At 51.1% G+C, this 14628-nt stretch overlaps 1 protein-coding gene across 2 annotated transcripts in view; it reads left to right on the top strand.

Moving 5' to 3' along the window:
• TEKT5 (tektin 5) overlaps positions 1 to 10242 on the top strand; it is a 51731-nt gene extending 41489 nt beyond the window's left edge. For both annotated transcript variants that reach the window (XM_077141823.1, XM_077141824.1), the window contains 2 exons: positions 7818 to 7972; positions 9858 to 10242. In XM_077141823.1, the coding sequence (XP_076997938.1) occupies positions 7818 to 7972; positions 9858 to 10074 (372 nt within the window). In that variant the 3' untranslated portion in view covers positions 10075 to 10242. The remainder of the gene's footprint in view (positions 1 to 7817; positions 7973 to 9857) is intronic.
• Positions 10243 to 14628: the final 4386 nt, after the last annotated feature.

Genomic DNA, 14628 nt, shown 5'->3' on the forward strand with positions numbered 1-14628 from the left:
GAAGAGCCTGAGGTTTCAAGAGATTAGGTGATTTATATAAGGTCTAGTCCTGGGGAGGTGCTATAGCTGGGATCTGAGCCCGGTCTGATGGGTCCTGAATTGCTACTGTAGTGGGATGTACAGGAACATTTATATGTGGAGGCTGTAAAAAAACACCATTCCTTATATAACAGGCGACTGAGTTACCTGGTCCGTGTGTGTGACCGATTCTCTAAGGGTAGATTTATTCATAAATTTGTTTGTTAGGAAAGGCAGTTATTTCTCCAGAAATGACTTAACCCTCTCACTTTACGGAATCTAAATTGCCTGCAAAGGCCAATTCTGTCTGATGACTCTAAGTTCCCCATTGCCTTGCATTTAAAAAAAGACAGTTGATTCCAAAGGGAAAATCTCCCAACAGGCCGAGCATCTGTCGTGGGATGCCAGGCACTGTGTAAGCACTTTGCCTACATTGTCTCATAATCCCCCAGCAACCCGGATGCTGAGTTATTATCATGGTTATGCTGTTTTACCGACAAGAGAGCAAGTGCCCAGCATAGGGTCTGGCAGCTAGAAAGGGCTCGATAGAAGTTGAGTTCATGAATGCATAAAGCATAGAGAGGCTAAGTGACCCATTCCATAGAAGGTGCGCACTGCAGGTGTGGGGAAGAGCTAGAATTTAGAGCTGGATCTTTGTGACTCCTGACTCCCGAGGGGCTCAGCACGATGAAGTGACCTGGCCCCGGGCTGGACGGCTATGGAAGGATTGGGACTCGCCCTCCGCGGTCTCCCAGCGATGGCAGGCCAGCAGCTGCACGCAGAGAGCAGAGCTAGGGGCCTCTTTCCGATTAAGTATGCGCTCCAGGCCAGGGCTAGGCAGGTGGGCAGGGCTAGCTGCCAGGCCCAGGGTGCCTGAGACTCCTCCCATGGGGTGACCCGCTGGGCCAATCCCCAGCCGCCCTGCCCAGCAGCTACCATGAGCCAGGCTGTGCTCCGGAGAAGACTCTTTCTCCCAATTCTTCGGCTTTGTCAGAACAGAAAGGTTAACATTCCTGGGAAGGGGTTGGGGTGACAAGTCTGTGGGGTCAGAACAGCCATAAGAGCGCAGAAAAGGGACATAGAGATGCCAACTGTGTGTGTTTGTGTGTCCGTGTGTATAGGAGGTGCACTCTACCTGGCCGGGGGAAGGTGGGAGGGGCATGACGACTTTTTTTGTGGCACACTCCAGGGTGTGTTTGTAGGAGAAGCACCACACACACACATGCACGCACATGCACGCACACACAAGACACACACACTTGCTTTGGGAAGAGGAGGCGTGGCACCCTTGTGTGAGTGAGAAGGGGGGTATCTGTGTGTCCCCAGCTCTGCCTGGGGAGCAGCAAAGGGCTTTAAACCACTTGCTAAGCCCAGGCCCGGTGCTAGGCACACGGCTGGATCTTCTCATTAAGACTCTCCTCCCCACTGTGCAGAGAAAATGAGGATGATCCCGTTTTACTGGCAAGGTTCAGAGAGCTTAGGACACTTGCTGGAGGGCAACCAGCTTGAATGTGCTGGAGCTGGGGTTCTGACCCAGGTAGTCTGGTGCCGAAGTCTACTCTCTCGTCTTAACCAACCATCCACAGTGCGTCTTCATCCCTCCAAGGAACCAACGCTCATGGAGCAGATGCGACTTGGCCAATATTTGCAAAGCCCTTCGAAAAATGCCTGACGCTCAGTAAGCACTCTTTTAAGTGTTAGATACTACTATCATTATTGTTGTTAATTATTGTTACTATGTTCCAGGCATTGATTGGGGTGGGCACTGGGAACTCAACAGTGAGCAAAAATAAATAAATAAATAAACAAGGGTCCCGCCCCTTGTGGAACTTAAGTTCTGGAAATGAACAACAAAATAAATAAGACATGCAGTATATCAGAACGGTACAAGGATTTTGGCCGAAATAAAGCAATGGGAATGCTGTCTGTTTTGAGAGCTGCAATGTAAAAATGTGATTTTCAATATTTTAGCCTAAAGGAGGCAAGGGAATGAGCCATGCAGCTGTCTGAGGAAGAAGAGAGGAAAGCAGGGCCAAAGGCCCTGTGGTGGGAGTGGCCCTGGTTTGATGGAGACATGCGGACACACTAGCTCTGGGAGTAGCTGGGGCAGTGAGAGGGGTGCCTGTGAAGGAAGGTGGAAGTGTTTCAGATGTTGATTCATCTTATAAATGCGTGCGCACACGGGCACCTTGAGTCTGGGGGCTCTTGAGCACAGGAATATGTACAAACCCGCTCGGGCCCTCCCACCTCTGAAGGCAGCCTGTGCTCTGAGCTCCCTCCCTGCCTGCGCAGGGGTCTGGATTTTCTGGGCCATGCTGGAAGGAGGGCACAGCTCTGGGTCTGGAGTTCCAGGTTTCCAAACTTTGTCCACATCAGATACCCCCAGAAGTCCCTTCCCCACGTCCCTTCCTGAAGCACAGGTCTGTGGTGGGTGGTCAAAAAGCCCTCCAGCCTCCCTCGTCAGTACTGGAGATGAAATTACCTTACCCCATCTGGGGCTTCCTGCCAGGACAGAGCAGCCTTAACTTGAACCCCCACGTCCCTAACTGAAGTCATTAACCCAGCTCCTTCACTCAAGAGACTGTAATTTTTTTTTTACCCTCTATCCGTGTATCCTCTGGGCGAGGTTTTCCTGACCTTGGCTGCTCTTTGAATGACCTGGGAGCTTCTAAAAAATCCCTTAGAAATACGCAGGCTGCACTTCAGACCAATGAAACCAGAATCCATGGGGTAGGACCCAGGCTTTAGTACTTTTTAAAACTCTCCAGGTGATTCAAACATGCAGCTGCTTTTGAGAATCAATCAGATATTTAGTATTTTTTCATAGATTTAATTTCTCCCTTAAAAAAAAAAAACAAAACACTTGAGGTTGTTTTTAAAGGAAATTTTAAATCCCTTGAAATTGTAGGTAGTTTTTTGACCTCAGGTGAAGAGAGATGAGTATGGCACAGTATTCCGTTCCCAGTACTGGCTGGTCTTTGCAAAGCCCCTCGTGCAAATTCTTCATTTACCCCCCAGGGTCCCCCCACACCTCCCTTTCCCCCATAGACCCCGGTTTTCACTGTGGACCAGGGGTCTCTGTTTCAGTGTGTCCTTACAGTCGGGGTGTGGTTGCTGCGTGGAGGCGGCTCTGTAATGCTCACAGGTGGGCCGAGCCCTGCTTAGGACACGACCCCAGCTGCCCTGCGTGGCCATCGGCTGCCGCGAGCCCCCCTCTACTCCCCCCGCTCGTCTCCTGTCCTCCGGCCCCTGCGGCCCCGGCGCCACGATCCCCCACCGGTCCCCGCCCAGCAGGGGGATGGCCCGGAAAGGCGGGTCCCTGATCGGATCCCCCCCGTCCTGGCTTGCCCTGGAGAACGGTGGCACGGCTCTGCACCCTCCGGCCCGGGGTGGGGGGCCCCGTGTCCCCCACCCGGATGCCCTGGGCGCGCTCCAGCTCCCCACCCCCACCCCCACGCTGCGGCCACCCTGCTGCTCTTCGCCTCCTCCCCAGGCTCCTTTTATTGTGTTTCCTCGTCTTGGCCACATCGTTTGCCTATTTTTATACCGAGGTGGTTGTTATTTTCTTGTGATTTGCCCGAGTCCCTGAAAAGGAAACTTTACGTTGGTACCATGAATGGGAGGCAGCCGTAAAAATACATGCCGCACACAGACACCGACAGACGGACAGAGGCACATACACGGAGATAAACCAGTACTACCCAGGCCTACCCAGACACCCGTGTCTTCTTTACTGGTGGTTCTCGACCTTGGCTACAAATGGAAATCACCTGGGGAACTTCAAAAAATTCTGTCGCCTGGGTCCCGCCCCCGCGGTTCCGATTTCGTTGGTCCGGGATGTGTTCTGGGCATCAGGGTTTTTAAACCTCTTCCCGGGTGATGCCGAAGCGCAGACTGAGAAGCACCCGCCTCAGAAGACTGAGCTTGAGGCCTGCTCTCCCTTTCCTAAAATGAAAAGAAAACCAATAGTTAGGGGATAAAAACAGCGAGGGTTAGAGATGCGTTATGGAGACCCTTTGGCATTCAACTGAGACCTTCTCTTAAACTGAGTGTTCGAAAGAAAATTGGAATAACATTTTCTCTCGGGTACTCCGAATCCACTCTGAGTTTGAGTTCCCTACCCTACCACACACTGACTTATAAGAAAAATCCAAAATTAGTTCAGGGCCTTACACATCTGGCCTCATTTACCTTTCCAAGAATAACTCAGGCTCCTGCCTCTGCTGCACCCACAGGGAAGCTGGCAGCGGCGAGGTGCCCCCCGGGGCCTGCGGCACCCACGGTCTGCACACCATCCGCCGGCCCCAGCGCCAGCAGCCCAGCCTCCCCTGGGGTGGGGCCAAATCCTACGCATCCTTTAAAAGTCAGCTTAAATCTTACTACCTGCTCTAGGGGGCTTTCCCTCATCCCTTTCTCCTATCTGTTGTAGTGCTGCTTTTTGGTTGCAAAAGGGTCTAAAATAACCTAAATGTCCAGCAGTAGGGGACGGGTAACGTGAGCCCTGGCACACCGTTCTGTAGAATATGACAACAGTTAAAACACAACAGGGAGGGTGGGCCACGGTGGCTCAGCAGGCAAGAATGCTTGCCTGCCATGCCAGACGACCCGGGTTCGATTGCCGGTGCCTGCCCATGTTAAAAAAAAAAAAAAATTACACACACACCTCAAAGGCAGGTGGCGGGGGCCAGGTGGGAGCCATTTGGATGATCATGCCCAGGACATCTGGACAGGACTGCAGGGTCCCCAGCCCCTGGGACTCTGGGCAAGGTGGCAGTCCGCTCTAAACTGCAGCAAAAGAAGGAGGGGTTTGAACTATATGTTTCTCAGAGTTTGGGGCTTGTGCAGAGAAGAGCAGTTTTTTCAGTAGAGGCACAGGCTGATGCTGAGATGTTTTCATCCAGGCCGCCCAGTGGCTCTGAATCATTGTTACACAAACACCGTCACTGCAAGTCGCAATTTGGTCCTAAATGCGCTTTTAAAGCCACACTAAACTTTGCTAATCCCTCTTGTTACAATGGAACAAGCTGCAAGCTCCAGCCCAAATTTAATACCATCGTTCTTTTTTAATTGTTTTGAATTTTAAAGTCACTTTTTTTTGTCTGTTTATTTAATGGCAAGTGATTCTGGGTTCCCACGTGGAGTAGGGACACGCAGCCTCCTTTCTTCACCCAAGCTCTGCTGCCTAGTTGCTGTATGATTTTGGCCCCGTCTTCAGCTTCTCTGTGCCTATTTCCTTCTCTGTCAAATGAGGGTAGTATTAAATGTTCCTACTTCCCGGGTTGTTGTGAAGACTCAGTGAGTTCACGACAGTAACACCTGAGAATTCGACCGACACACAAGTGGGGCTGAGGTGGGGGAGAAAGGTACGTCTTAAAGGAACGAGTGTGCGTGGCTGGGGAGCGGTGACACGTCTGCACCCGGAGGTTATCATTATGACTTTGTCATTATTTTAAACAAACATATTCCATTAAAAAAAAAAACGATTCCGCAATAGGGTGGGGCAGCCACAGAGTACATTGTAAAGGGGGGAGCATGTAAATAATTGACAGTGGGAAACGGACAAATTGCAGATATTTAAATGCTCAGGGCAGGCCAGAGGTGTTTGCAACTGCCCCTCCCTTCCCGCCCCCCCCCCTCCCGCCCCAGGCCACCATAAGGCCAGGGTGGGCAGCGCCCGGCTCCAGGGCACGGTTCCCATCGTAGCTATGCAGATGGGGCCCTGGAGCTGTGCAGCGCACAGCCTGAGCGCTGGGTGGCCCGGCACAGCCCCAAACCCATGCAGCCAGAGGGGAATAGCCCCACTGGTTTTCTCGCTTAGTGAAGATGGTCCCGTCTGTAGGGGACAGGCCCCACAGGAGGTTTGGGGGAGCGTTTTTCGGAAGGATGCACCCCCACCTGGCTAGATTTCCCACGGGTGTGAGTCACCAGTCAGCCAAGTCTGGTCCTAGAGCTGCAAATTCTGGAAAATCCCTGCTGTTCTGGAAAATCCACAGGCAGGTCTGCTCAAGAAATGCCAGTGGGGAGTGTGGGAAAACAGTCAATTCCTAGTCCCGCTGCCCCCACCCCAACCCCAGGCAGCAGCCCTGAGAGGAAGGAGGAGGAGGTGGAGGAGGAGGCCACAGACTTCACATTCCCCCACCCCCCAGCATCCACCTCCCCGTGCCCACTACTTCCCCCAGCAGCCATGTTCCCGGACCCCCACCTCCCCCAGCATCCTCGTTCCAGTGCCCCCCACCTCCCCCAGCATCCTCATTCCAGTGCCCCCCACCTCCCCCAGCATCCTCGTTCCAGTGCCCCCCACCTCCCCCAGCATCCTCGTTCTGTCCCCCCCCCCACCTCCCCCAGCTTCCTCATTCTGTCCCCCCCCCACCTCCCCCAGCATCCTCGTTCCAGTCTCCCCACCCCCTCCAGCATCCACGCTTCAGCACTTGGCTGTCCACCCAGCAGCGGGGCTCAGCCTGGCGTCTCACCTGCCCCATTCGTTGAGTATCTGGGAGACACGCAGGGATGCAGGGATGCAGGGCTTCCCAAGTTCCTGGGCACTTCTCAACTCTGACAGATCCAGATGCCACCTATATTGACTTTATATTTCTCTTTAAATAGAGTCACCTAAAAATTTTTAAAAATCCATTTATTTAAAAGAGACACTTCATGTCACTTGTGTAAATGGAAAACCAACCGCACTTCCTAGAAGTTGAGGGTAGTCAGGCGGTCAATGTAAGGAAAAGGGAGCAAACATACTGAAATAGAGCCCAAGACTGTTGCCTGGAGAAACCCCCTGAGCCCCCGGCTGCTGTCTTCTTGTTAATAAAGGGAGATGAGCTGGTGCACTAAAGGCATCTGGTAAACGTTTGTCTCTAGCCGGAGGAGGTGGAAGGAACTTGAGCGTCCCTGATGCGAAAAGAAAGGCCTTGTCTCAGAGCCCGGCACATGACACGCAGAGGTGCTGGTGAGCGAGCACACAGCGAAGGGAATGCGCGGGAATGCGCCACTAGAATGAAGAAGCGCCACAGGGCCAGATCTTCAGTTCATTGCTTCCCCACTGCCTAGAAGAGGGCTTGGCACTCAGCTGCTCAGTAAACGCTGGTAAATCAGCGAGCGAGCGACTCGATGCATCCACAAATTAATGAGCGAAGAAATGAAGAAATGATTGCACACTTGGCGGCGGTGCATTGGAAAAATATTTGGACAGATAAATAGAGAAACTTGAGTCTTCCTTCCTCCCTCCCTCTCTCTCTCTTCTTTCACTTCTTTATTGAACTCTTTACTGTTCCAATTAGGAAAGCAGACTCTGGATTTTAAAAAGACAGATAAATCCAGTTTAAAGTGGATGTTAGAGATGAGCCATTCTTTTGTGTTATTTGTGTTAATTTTAAAGCTCCTCCCTCCCTCTCTGTCTTCTTCTCTCCCTCCTTTCCTCCCCATCAAATACTGATTGGCAAGCTGCTGGGGAGGCAGTGGACATTGGAGATGAAAGAAAAAACCAAAGCAGGGCTGTGCAGTGGTAGCTCAGGGGTAGAATTCTCATCTGCCCTGTCGCACGCCCAGGTTTGATTCCCAGAACTTGCCCATGCAAAAAAAAAAAAAAAAGGCATTGGTCCTTGTCCGTCCCCAGCGCTCACAGCCTTGTGGGCGATCAGAGGCGACTGACGTGCTCCCCATGTGGTTTTCCTAGGCAGAGCCCCTTCCCTCTTGGGGCTCTTGGGAAAGGGGTCGTTTGAGCACCTGGTTGAAAGTTGAACAAAGACTGAGGCCAGAGGGGCTGGGCTGGTGGTGACGGCCCCGCGTGTACCCCACAGACGCTGCAGGAGATCTTCCAGGCGGAGAACATCATCGCCATGCTGGAAAGATCCATCATGGCCAAGGAGTGCCCGCTGAAGGTGGCGCAGACGAGGCTGGAGTGCCGGACCCGGCGCCCCAACGTGGAGCTGTGCCGGGACATCCCGCAGTTCAAGTGAGTGGCGGAGGCCTGTGGGCTCCTGGGGGAGCCGGAGAAGGGAAGGTGGGGTCAGGAGCACCCAGGGTACCCGGGGCTGGAAAACCGGGCCTCCATCCACAAGGATGTTGGTCCCACACCCCCCAGGGCGCTGGGCAGGGAGGGTGAGACTGGGCAGACCAGCTGGGCTTTTCCTGAGCTGCCTTCGTAGCTCTTTTGTGCTCTGGATACCTGACAGCGTTCTCCTAAGTCGAGGAGAAGGAGCTTCCCAGGCCCCAGACACGGCCTTTGCCTCTTGAGTGCTTTGCTCTCTCTCCTCGATGCTCTCACCTCACTCATCCTTCCAGCTCCCTCTTTGCAACATTCTCACCCTGAAGTAGCCTGAATGTTTCCCACTGGGCGGGGAGGGCAGCTAAGGAGGGGTTGCTTTTGTTGGCAAAGGGCCTACTCACAGGAGAGGGGCTGAAAAGCCACCTATTAAGCAAGTACAGTTAAAATCCAGTTCCTGAGTTGCATGAACCCCATATCCACGTCCAGGAAGGGGTTTGTGAGTGTGGGTAGGGGCTAGAGTGGAATGCTGGCACCAGGAGAAGGAGCAGGCGCTCAGAGAGGACGGTTATCTCTGGGGATGTGCTGTGGGATTGGCACAGGTCTCAGGCCTTCTGTTCCCTTTAAGCTGTGGCATTAGTTACTTATCGCTGCATAAATATCAAGTTACCCCCAAAACTTGATGGCTCTAAAGAACCACGTGTATTATCTCCCAGTTTCTGCAGGTGAGGAATTGGGCATGAGGGGAAGGAGCCTAGCGGGGCGGCCGTCTCCCCCAGGGATCACGGACTGCACAACAGAGTCAGTCCCATCTGGAGGCAGACAGCCAGCCTTTTGTCTCCCCCATGCCATTGGCTGTGGTTGCTGGCCGGGGACTATGCTCCCAGGTGAAAGGCTTCCATGGGCCAAAAGCGGTAGTTCCCCTGAGAAGGGGGAGCCATGAGCCATTAGCAGCTGGGGGGTGGGTGAATCCGCCAGTACAGGGCACCCGGACAGGGCATCCAGAGGGGCCACCACACCCGACCATCTTATCAAAGCGAGGCTGGCCCTGTGAGCCTGTCTTGTTGGTTTGTTTGTTTGTTTTAATTGTCATAAAATACACCTAACATAAAAGTTACCATAAGTGACATTAGGTACATTGACAGTGTAGTATAACCATCACCTAAATCGAGCTCCAGAACATTTTCATCGCCCCGAAAGGAAACCTCATATCCATTAGCAGTCACTCACCGTGCTCCCCACCCGCTGTCCCTGGCGACCACCAGTCTATTTTGTCTTTGTGGATTTGCCAACTCTGGGTATTTCATAGAAGCGGAACATGCCACGGCCTGTGTGTGTATAGTCTTTTGTTTCTGGCTTCTTCCACTCGACATCAGCCTCTCATCCACGAAGCAGCAGGGGTGAGTGCTCCATTCCTTTTTAGAGCTGCCTGGTGCTCCATTGTACTGTGGACCGCACTGTGTCTCTCCATTTCTCAGCTGATGGTCACTTGAGCTGTTTCCTCCTTCTGACTATTGTGATTTCTGCTGCCGCACATTGGGGCACAGGGGTTTTTGCTTCAGACCTGTTGTCCATTATTTGGGGGTCGTTACAGGCAGCAGAGGAGTTGCCGGGCCACGTGTTAATTCTACGTTTAATGTATTGAGGAACTGGCCGACTCTTTTCTTACCCTCCCTTTTAGCATCCTGTTCATTTCTTCACCCTCGGTGACGTTCTTTTGCATTTCTTGCTCATCTCTCCACCCCCTGGCTTCTCCTTGGGGGTCTTGCTCGCCACTGTCTGCCCAGCGCCCGGCCCTGTCCCCAGCCCCAGAACGGGTGGGTGACCCACGCCTCCCCCTCTGCCCTCACCCCAGGCTGGTGAACGAGGTCTTCACCATCGACGACACGCTGCAGACCCTCAAGTTGAGGCTGCGGGAGACGCAGGACACCCTGCAGCTGCTGGTCATGACCAAGTCCCGGCTGGAGCACGAGCTGGCCATCAAGGCCAACACCCTGTGCATCGACAAGGAGAAGTGCCTGGGGCTGCGCAAGGCCTTCCCCAGCACCCCGCGCCTGGCGGGCTACATCTGAGCGGCCCCCGCGCCCTGTCCCGCGCCTTGCCCTGGTCACCCGGGCATGGGGTTTGAGAAATCGCTAAAACAAAGTAAAAGAAAGTGTCATTTTCTCCCTTTCCTCCTATGATGAAAAAACAATGTATATATAGTAAGAGCCAAAATAAATTGTGCCAAGAACTAAAAATCATGGCGCTCATTCCTTGCTGGCAGGACCACTTCCCGGTGGGCCCTGGGAGGACACGGTGACCCTTCAGCTCGCCGAGGCAGTGGGCCCTCCCGGGGACGCAGGACGCCTTGTCTTTTCACCCCGTTTGTCATTCAGGAATGTAAAGAGGAGACCTCGGGGTCCAGGAAGGGCCACCGGAGGCTGGAGCCCAGAGCCCAGCTGTGTCACTTGCAGATTGCCTCACCTTAGCAACCTTGGTCAGAGGCAGAGGGGACTGTCAGCAGAGCGGGGCAGTGGAACAAATAGAAGATCTGGAGTCAGATTTCTAAAAGGAACGTGTTAGAAATTGCATGGGAGAAAAGGAGGCGTGGCGGTTCTGAGGGTGGAGCGGGAGGAGGCAGAAGCGAGGAGGAGGGAAGCTCCATAAAGAAGTCCTAGTGGGGTCCTCCTTAGCCTTATAAAGGAATGAGGGTCAGGCCCAGGCAGCCACCAGGATGAACCTCAAAAACGTTACGCTCCAGCGAAGAAGCCAGACATGAAAGGTCACGTAGCGTCTGACTCCATGTATGTGAAGTATCCAGAAAAGGCAAATCCGCGGAAACGGAGAGCAGACTGGTGGTTACCAGGGGACGTGGGGAGAGGCCGCTTAATCGGTCCTATTTTGGAGGGATGAAAATATTTCGGAATAGCATTGTGGGTGTTCTAAATGCGCCCGAATCGTTCCCTTTCAGATGGCTAATTTTTTGCGACATGAATCTTACCTCAATTTAAACAAGAAGGTAAAGAAAGAAGTAATATTGGAGCTGAGGCTTGAAAGTTGAGGGGGTAAGGCAGAAGAGAGGTGCTACTTCCAGGGGGGAGAGCAGTGTGGGTAAAACAGGGGGCCCGTGATACCATATGGAAAAGCCCTGGGTAGGCTTGAGAAGAACCCAGAAGGGCCCATGAGGCCAGATCATGAAAGACAAAACAGTCCAGACTTTTTTCTGAGTCCATGTTTCCCAGACTTTATTGTTCACATCACACTTTCTCATACTTTAAAAGTACATGGACTCACCCGGGGGTCCTAAGAGGCAGTTCTGACACAGTAGGTCTGGGATGGGGCCTGAGCATCTGCATTTCTGGGATTCTGCTCCCAGCTGATGCTGCTGGTCCAGGAACCACACTTTGAGTAGCAAGAATTCAAATAACCACCACAATTTTTGCCATAACCAAGTGCCATCTGTGTTATTTAATCAATATTTTCTTTTAAATCGTTTCACCGAAAGGAAACAAACTTAAATATGAAAACTGCTTTGCCTGGTGTTGACTAAGATCCTTGCTTTTGACATCTAGTTAGACAATATTGTCTCTCAAAGACCTTAGGCCTGAGGTCTTCTTGCCTTCTTTTCAAGAGAGGTCAGTATGGGTTAGGTGTCAAAGGAGACCTAGCAAAAGAATAAATACCATTTTAAAGATAAATAAATAAGCAACAAAAAAGATTCCCAGACCCTGCACCGCCACCAAAAAAAAAAAAAAATTAAAATTAAAAAGGGTATCAGCACCTAATGGAGACTCTGTCTCTGAGAAAAGCGGGATTAGAAGAAAACAGAAGAGTCAACTTTCTTACAAATGGGATTCAACGTTCTTTAAGACCCTGCATGCCTGGCACCTAAGGAGCCCACAGAATCTTCAAAGTTGGGGTGTGAGTGATCAGATTAGCGTTTTAGAAGTAATGCTTCAGGAGGAGAGAGCGGAGGAGGCCCAGGGAGGTAGGGAGACCAGGCTGCTAGAAATTCAGGCATGAGACAAGGAAGGGCTGGGTCAGGACAGGCCCATGTGGAACCTTCATGAGGTCCAGAAGCCTGGGTGTGGGGGTCAGCAGGGTCAAGTGGGAGAGGGGATGGGGCAGAGATGCCAGGATCGGGTCGCCGGTGCGCAGGGATGCTGGGCCCTCGAGGCAGATAGAGGGACGGAGAGGCGTGGGCCACTTCACCTTTCCCTGGGGAGCCCAAAAGGCCCGAGGGACATCCCGGTGTCAGTCCAGAAGACACACGGGAATGCGGGTGCAGGTCTCCCGGACATGTGGGGGGGACATCTAAAGCCACAGGAGCTGGCCCAGGCAGGTCTCAAAGAGCAACGGGGAAGTTTAAAGGTGGGTGGAAGACAAAGTGGGGACTGGGAAAGCACAGTCAGAGAGGGGCAGACAGAACCGGAAGCAGCAATGCCAAGGGGAGGGAAGAAAGAGTTAAAAGAGCAGGGATGCTCAGTGGTGTCAGGGCTGGGTGAGGTAAGTCAGACAATGAACAAAAGGAAGGCTCTTTGAAACGAGCGGTCCCAAAACGCATTGACCAGGATACCCATTGGTGTGCTTTTTGGGAAAGCAAATTGGAAAGTTACATCAAAAGCCTTAAAAATATCTCCACCCTTTGACTTACAGATGTCTTTCGTAAGACTATCATCAGAAAACAATGTGGACCCAGATGTCGATGTTAAAAGTAATTTGTCCTTTATTGCTTTTTGGTATATTTGTTATTTTTCACAAAAAAGAAAAAAAGTCAATTGATAAAAAAATATTTATTCCTTCTAGCCTCCAATGTTCTGGAGCAGCTAGAAGGAAAAATATGAGAGGATGGTATGGTAGCCCACGACAAACTCTAGGATATGTCCTGTAACTACTTGTTGAAGAGTGGTTTGAAAACGACTGCTTTTTTCTTTCTTTGCTTTGTACGTATGTTATGGTATACAATAAAAAAAAAGAGTTTGAGAAAAAGTAATTTATCCTAAGAAACCACTGGACAAGAGAAAGCAGCTAAGGAAATTGCAGCACAAATGTTTGAATTGAAGAAACGTGCTTGTAAGGCTGAAAGCACAAGGTGCAAATTGTAGCTATAACTTGTCCTTACCTGTGTCTAAACTGCATATCTGCACAGGGAAAAGAGATTGAAATACACAAAAACATTAAGAGTCAATAGTAAGCAACTGCTGGTTTCTTATTTGTGTATTTTATGAACCGATAGACAATCAGAAGGAAATGCTTTAATCAGAAGGAGATACTTTTCTTTAAATGAACTCTGAATTTCGCAATGATTTTAGATTTACAGAAAAGTTCCAAAGATGGTACAGAGAGTTCCCAGGTACCTGTAACCAAGAAGTTAGGACTTAGAGGAATGATTGTGATGACTGAATCATTACATAGATATTCCGTCTTTACTTTCTGGTATATTAGAGTAGACAGAGGGAAATACCTGAAATCTCTGAACTGTAATCCAGTGCCTCAATCTCTGATAATGATTATATAGCCTTTATCTAATGCCCTTGTGATTGTAAAAACCTTGTGACTGATCCCTCCCCCCGCCCTCCAGTATCCTTTTTATCCGGTTTTTCAACTGTAGAGTCCTGTGATCACTAAAGACAGCCCCTAATGTTTACTAATGAAGGGCCTTGGGTCAGCCCAGACCTAACCTACCTTAATTCCAAAGTTATCTTGATAACCAAAACTGAATCTAACCAAAATGGGCCCGCCCGACATGTATAGTAGCTTAGACTTAAACCTATAAATGACCTCCACTCATTAAAATGCTAAAAACCGTGCCCATCGTCATATTAAGGCCACCCGTTTCTTACATTCCGTGACTAAGCGTGGAATCAGTCTGTGCATGCCCAATAATTAGATCACCGCTAATTACATCATCTAGAGCTGTTGTGCTCATTATCCTAAAAACCTGCCCATCTTTTGATACTATAAAACTACTGTAGTTCGAGGAGACAGATTTTAGGCCATCTGACCTCTGGCTTCACGCCTAGCAATAAACTCCTTTTTGTCTTTGAAACCCGGTATTGGTCATATGAGCACATCAGGCAAAGAATCCACTGCTTTTGATCAGTGTCGTACCCGTCCCTCAGCTTCCCCCCATGCGTGCACGTGTGCGTCTGTCAAAACTAAGAAATGAATGTCGGTATGCTCCTGTTAACTAAACCCCAGGCTTTTTTTTTCAGATTTCACCAGTTTTTCCACCGATGTCCTTTCTCTGTGCCAGGACCCCATCCAGCAGACCACACTGCGTTCGGGTGTCGTGTTTCTCTGGCCTCCCTCCTCTTGGCTGTGACGGGGTCTCAGTCTCCTTTTTCACAGTCCTGCCTGTTTTGAGCGGCCTCAGCAGGTATCTTGAGGAAGGTCCCTGAACTTGGACTTGTCTGACGTTTTCCTTGTGATGAGTCTGGGGTTCTGGGTTTGGGGTGAAGGTGTCTCTCTCTTCACACCCGTGGGTCCGTTACGCCCCCACTATGTCACTGGAGATGTTAACCCGGCCACCTGAGTAAGTTGATGTCTGTCAAGCGGCTTCACCCTAAAATTACCGCACTTCCCTTTCCATGTGTGCTTCTTTGGAAGCGAGTCCTTAAATCCAACACACACTTGAGCTGGGT

Source organism: Tamandua tetradactyla, chromosome 23 (assembly GCF_023851605.1).
Source record: "Tamandua tetradactyla isolate mTamTet1 chromosome 23, mTamTet1.pri, whole genome shotgun sequence".
Lineage (NCBI taxonomy): Eukaryota > Metazoa > Chordata > Mammalia > Pilosa > Myrmecophagidae > Tamandua > Tamandua tetradactyla.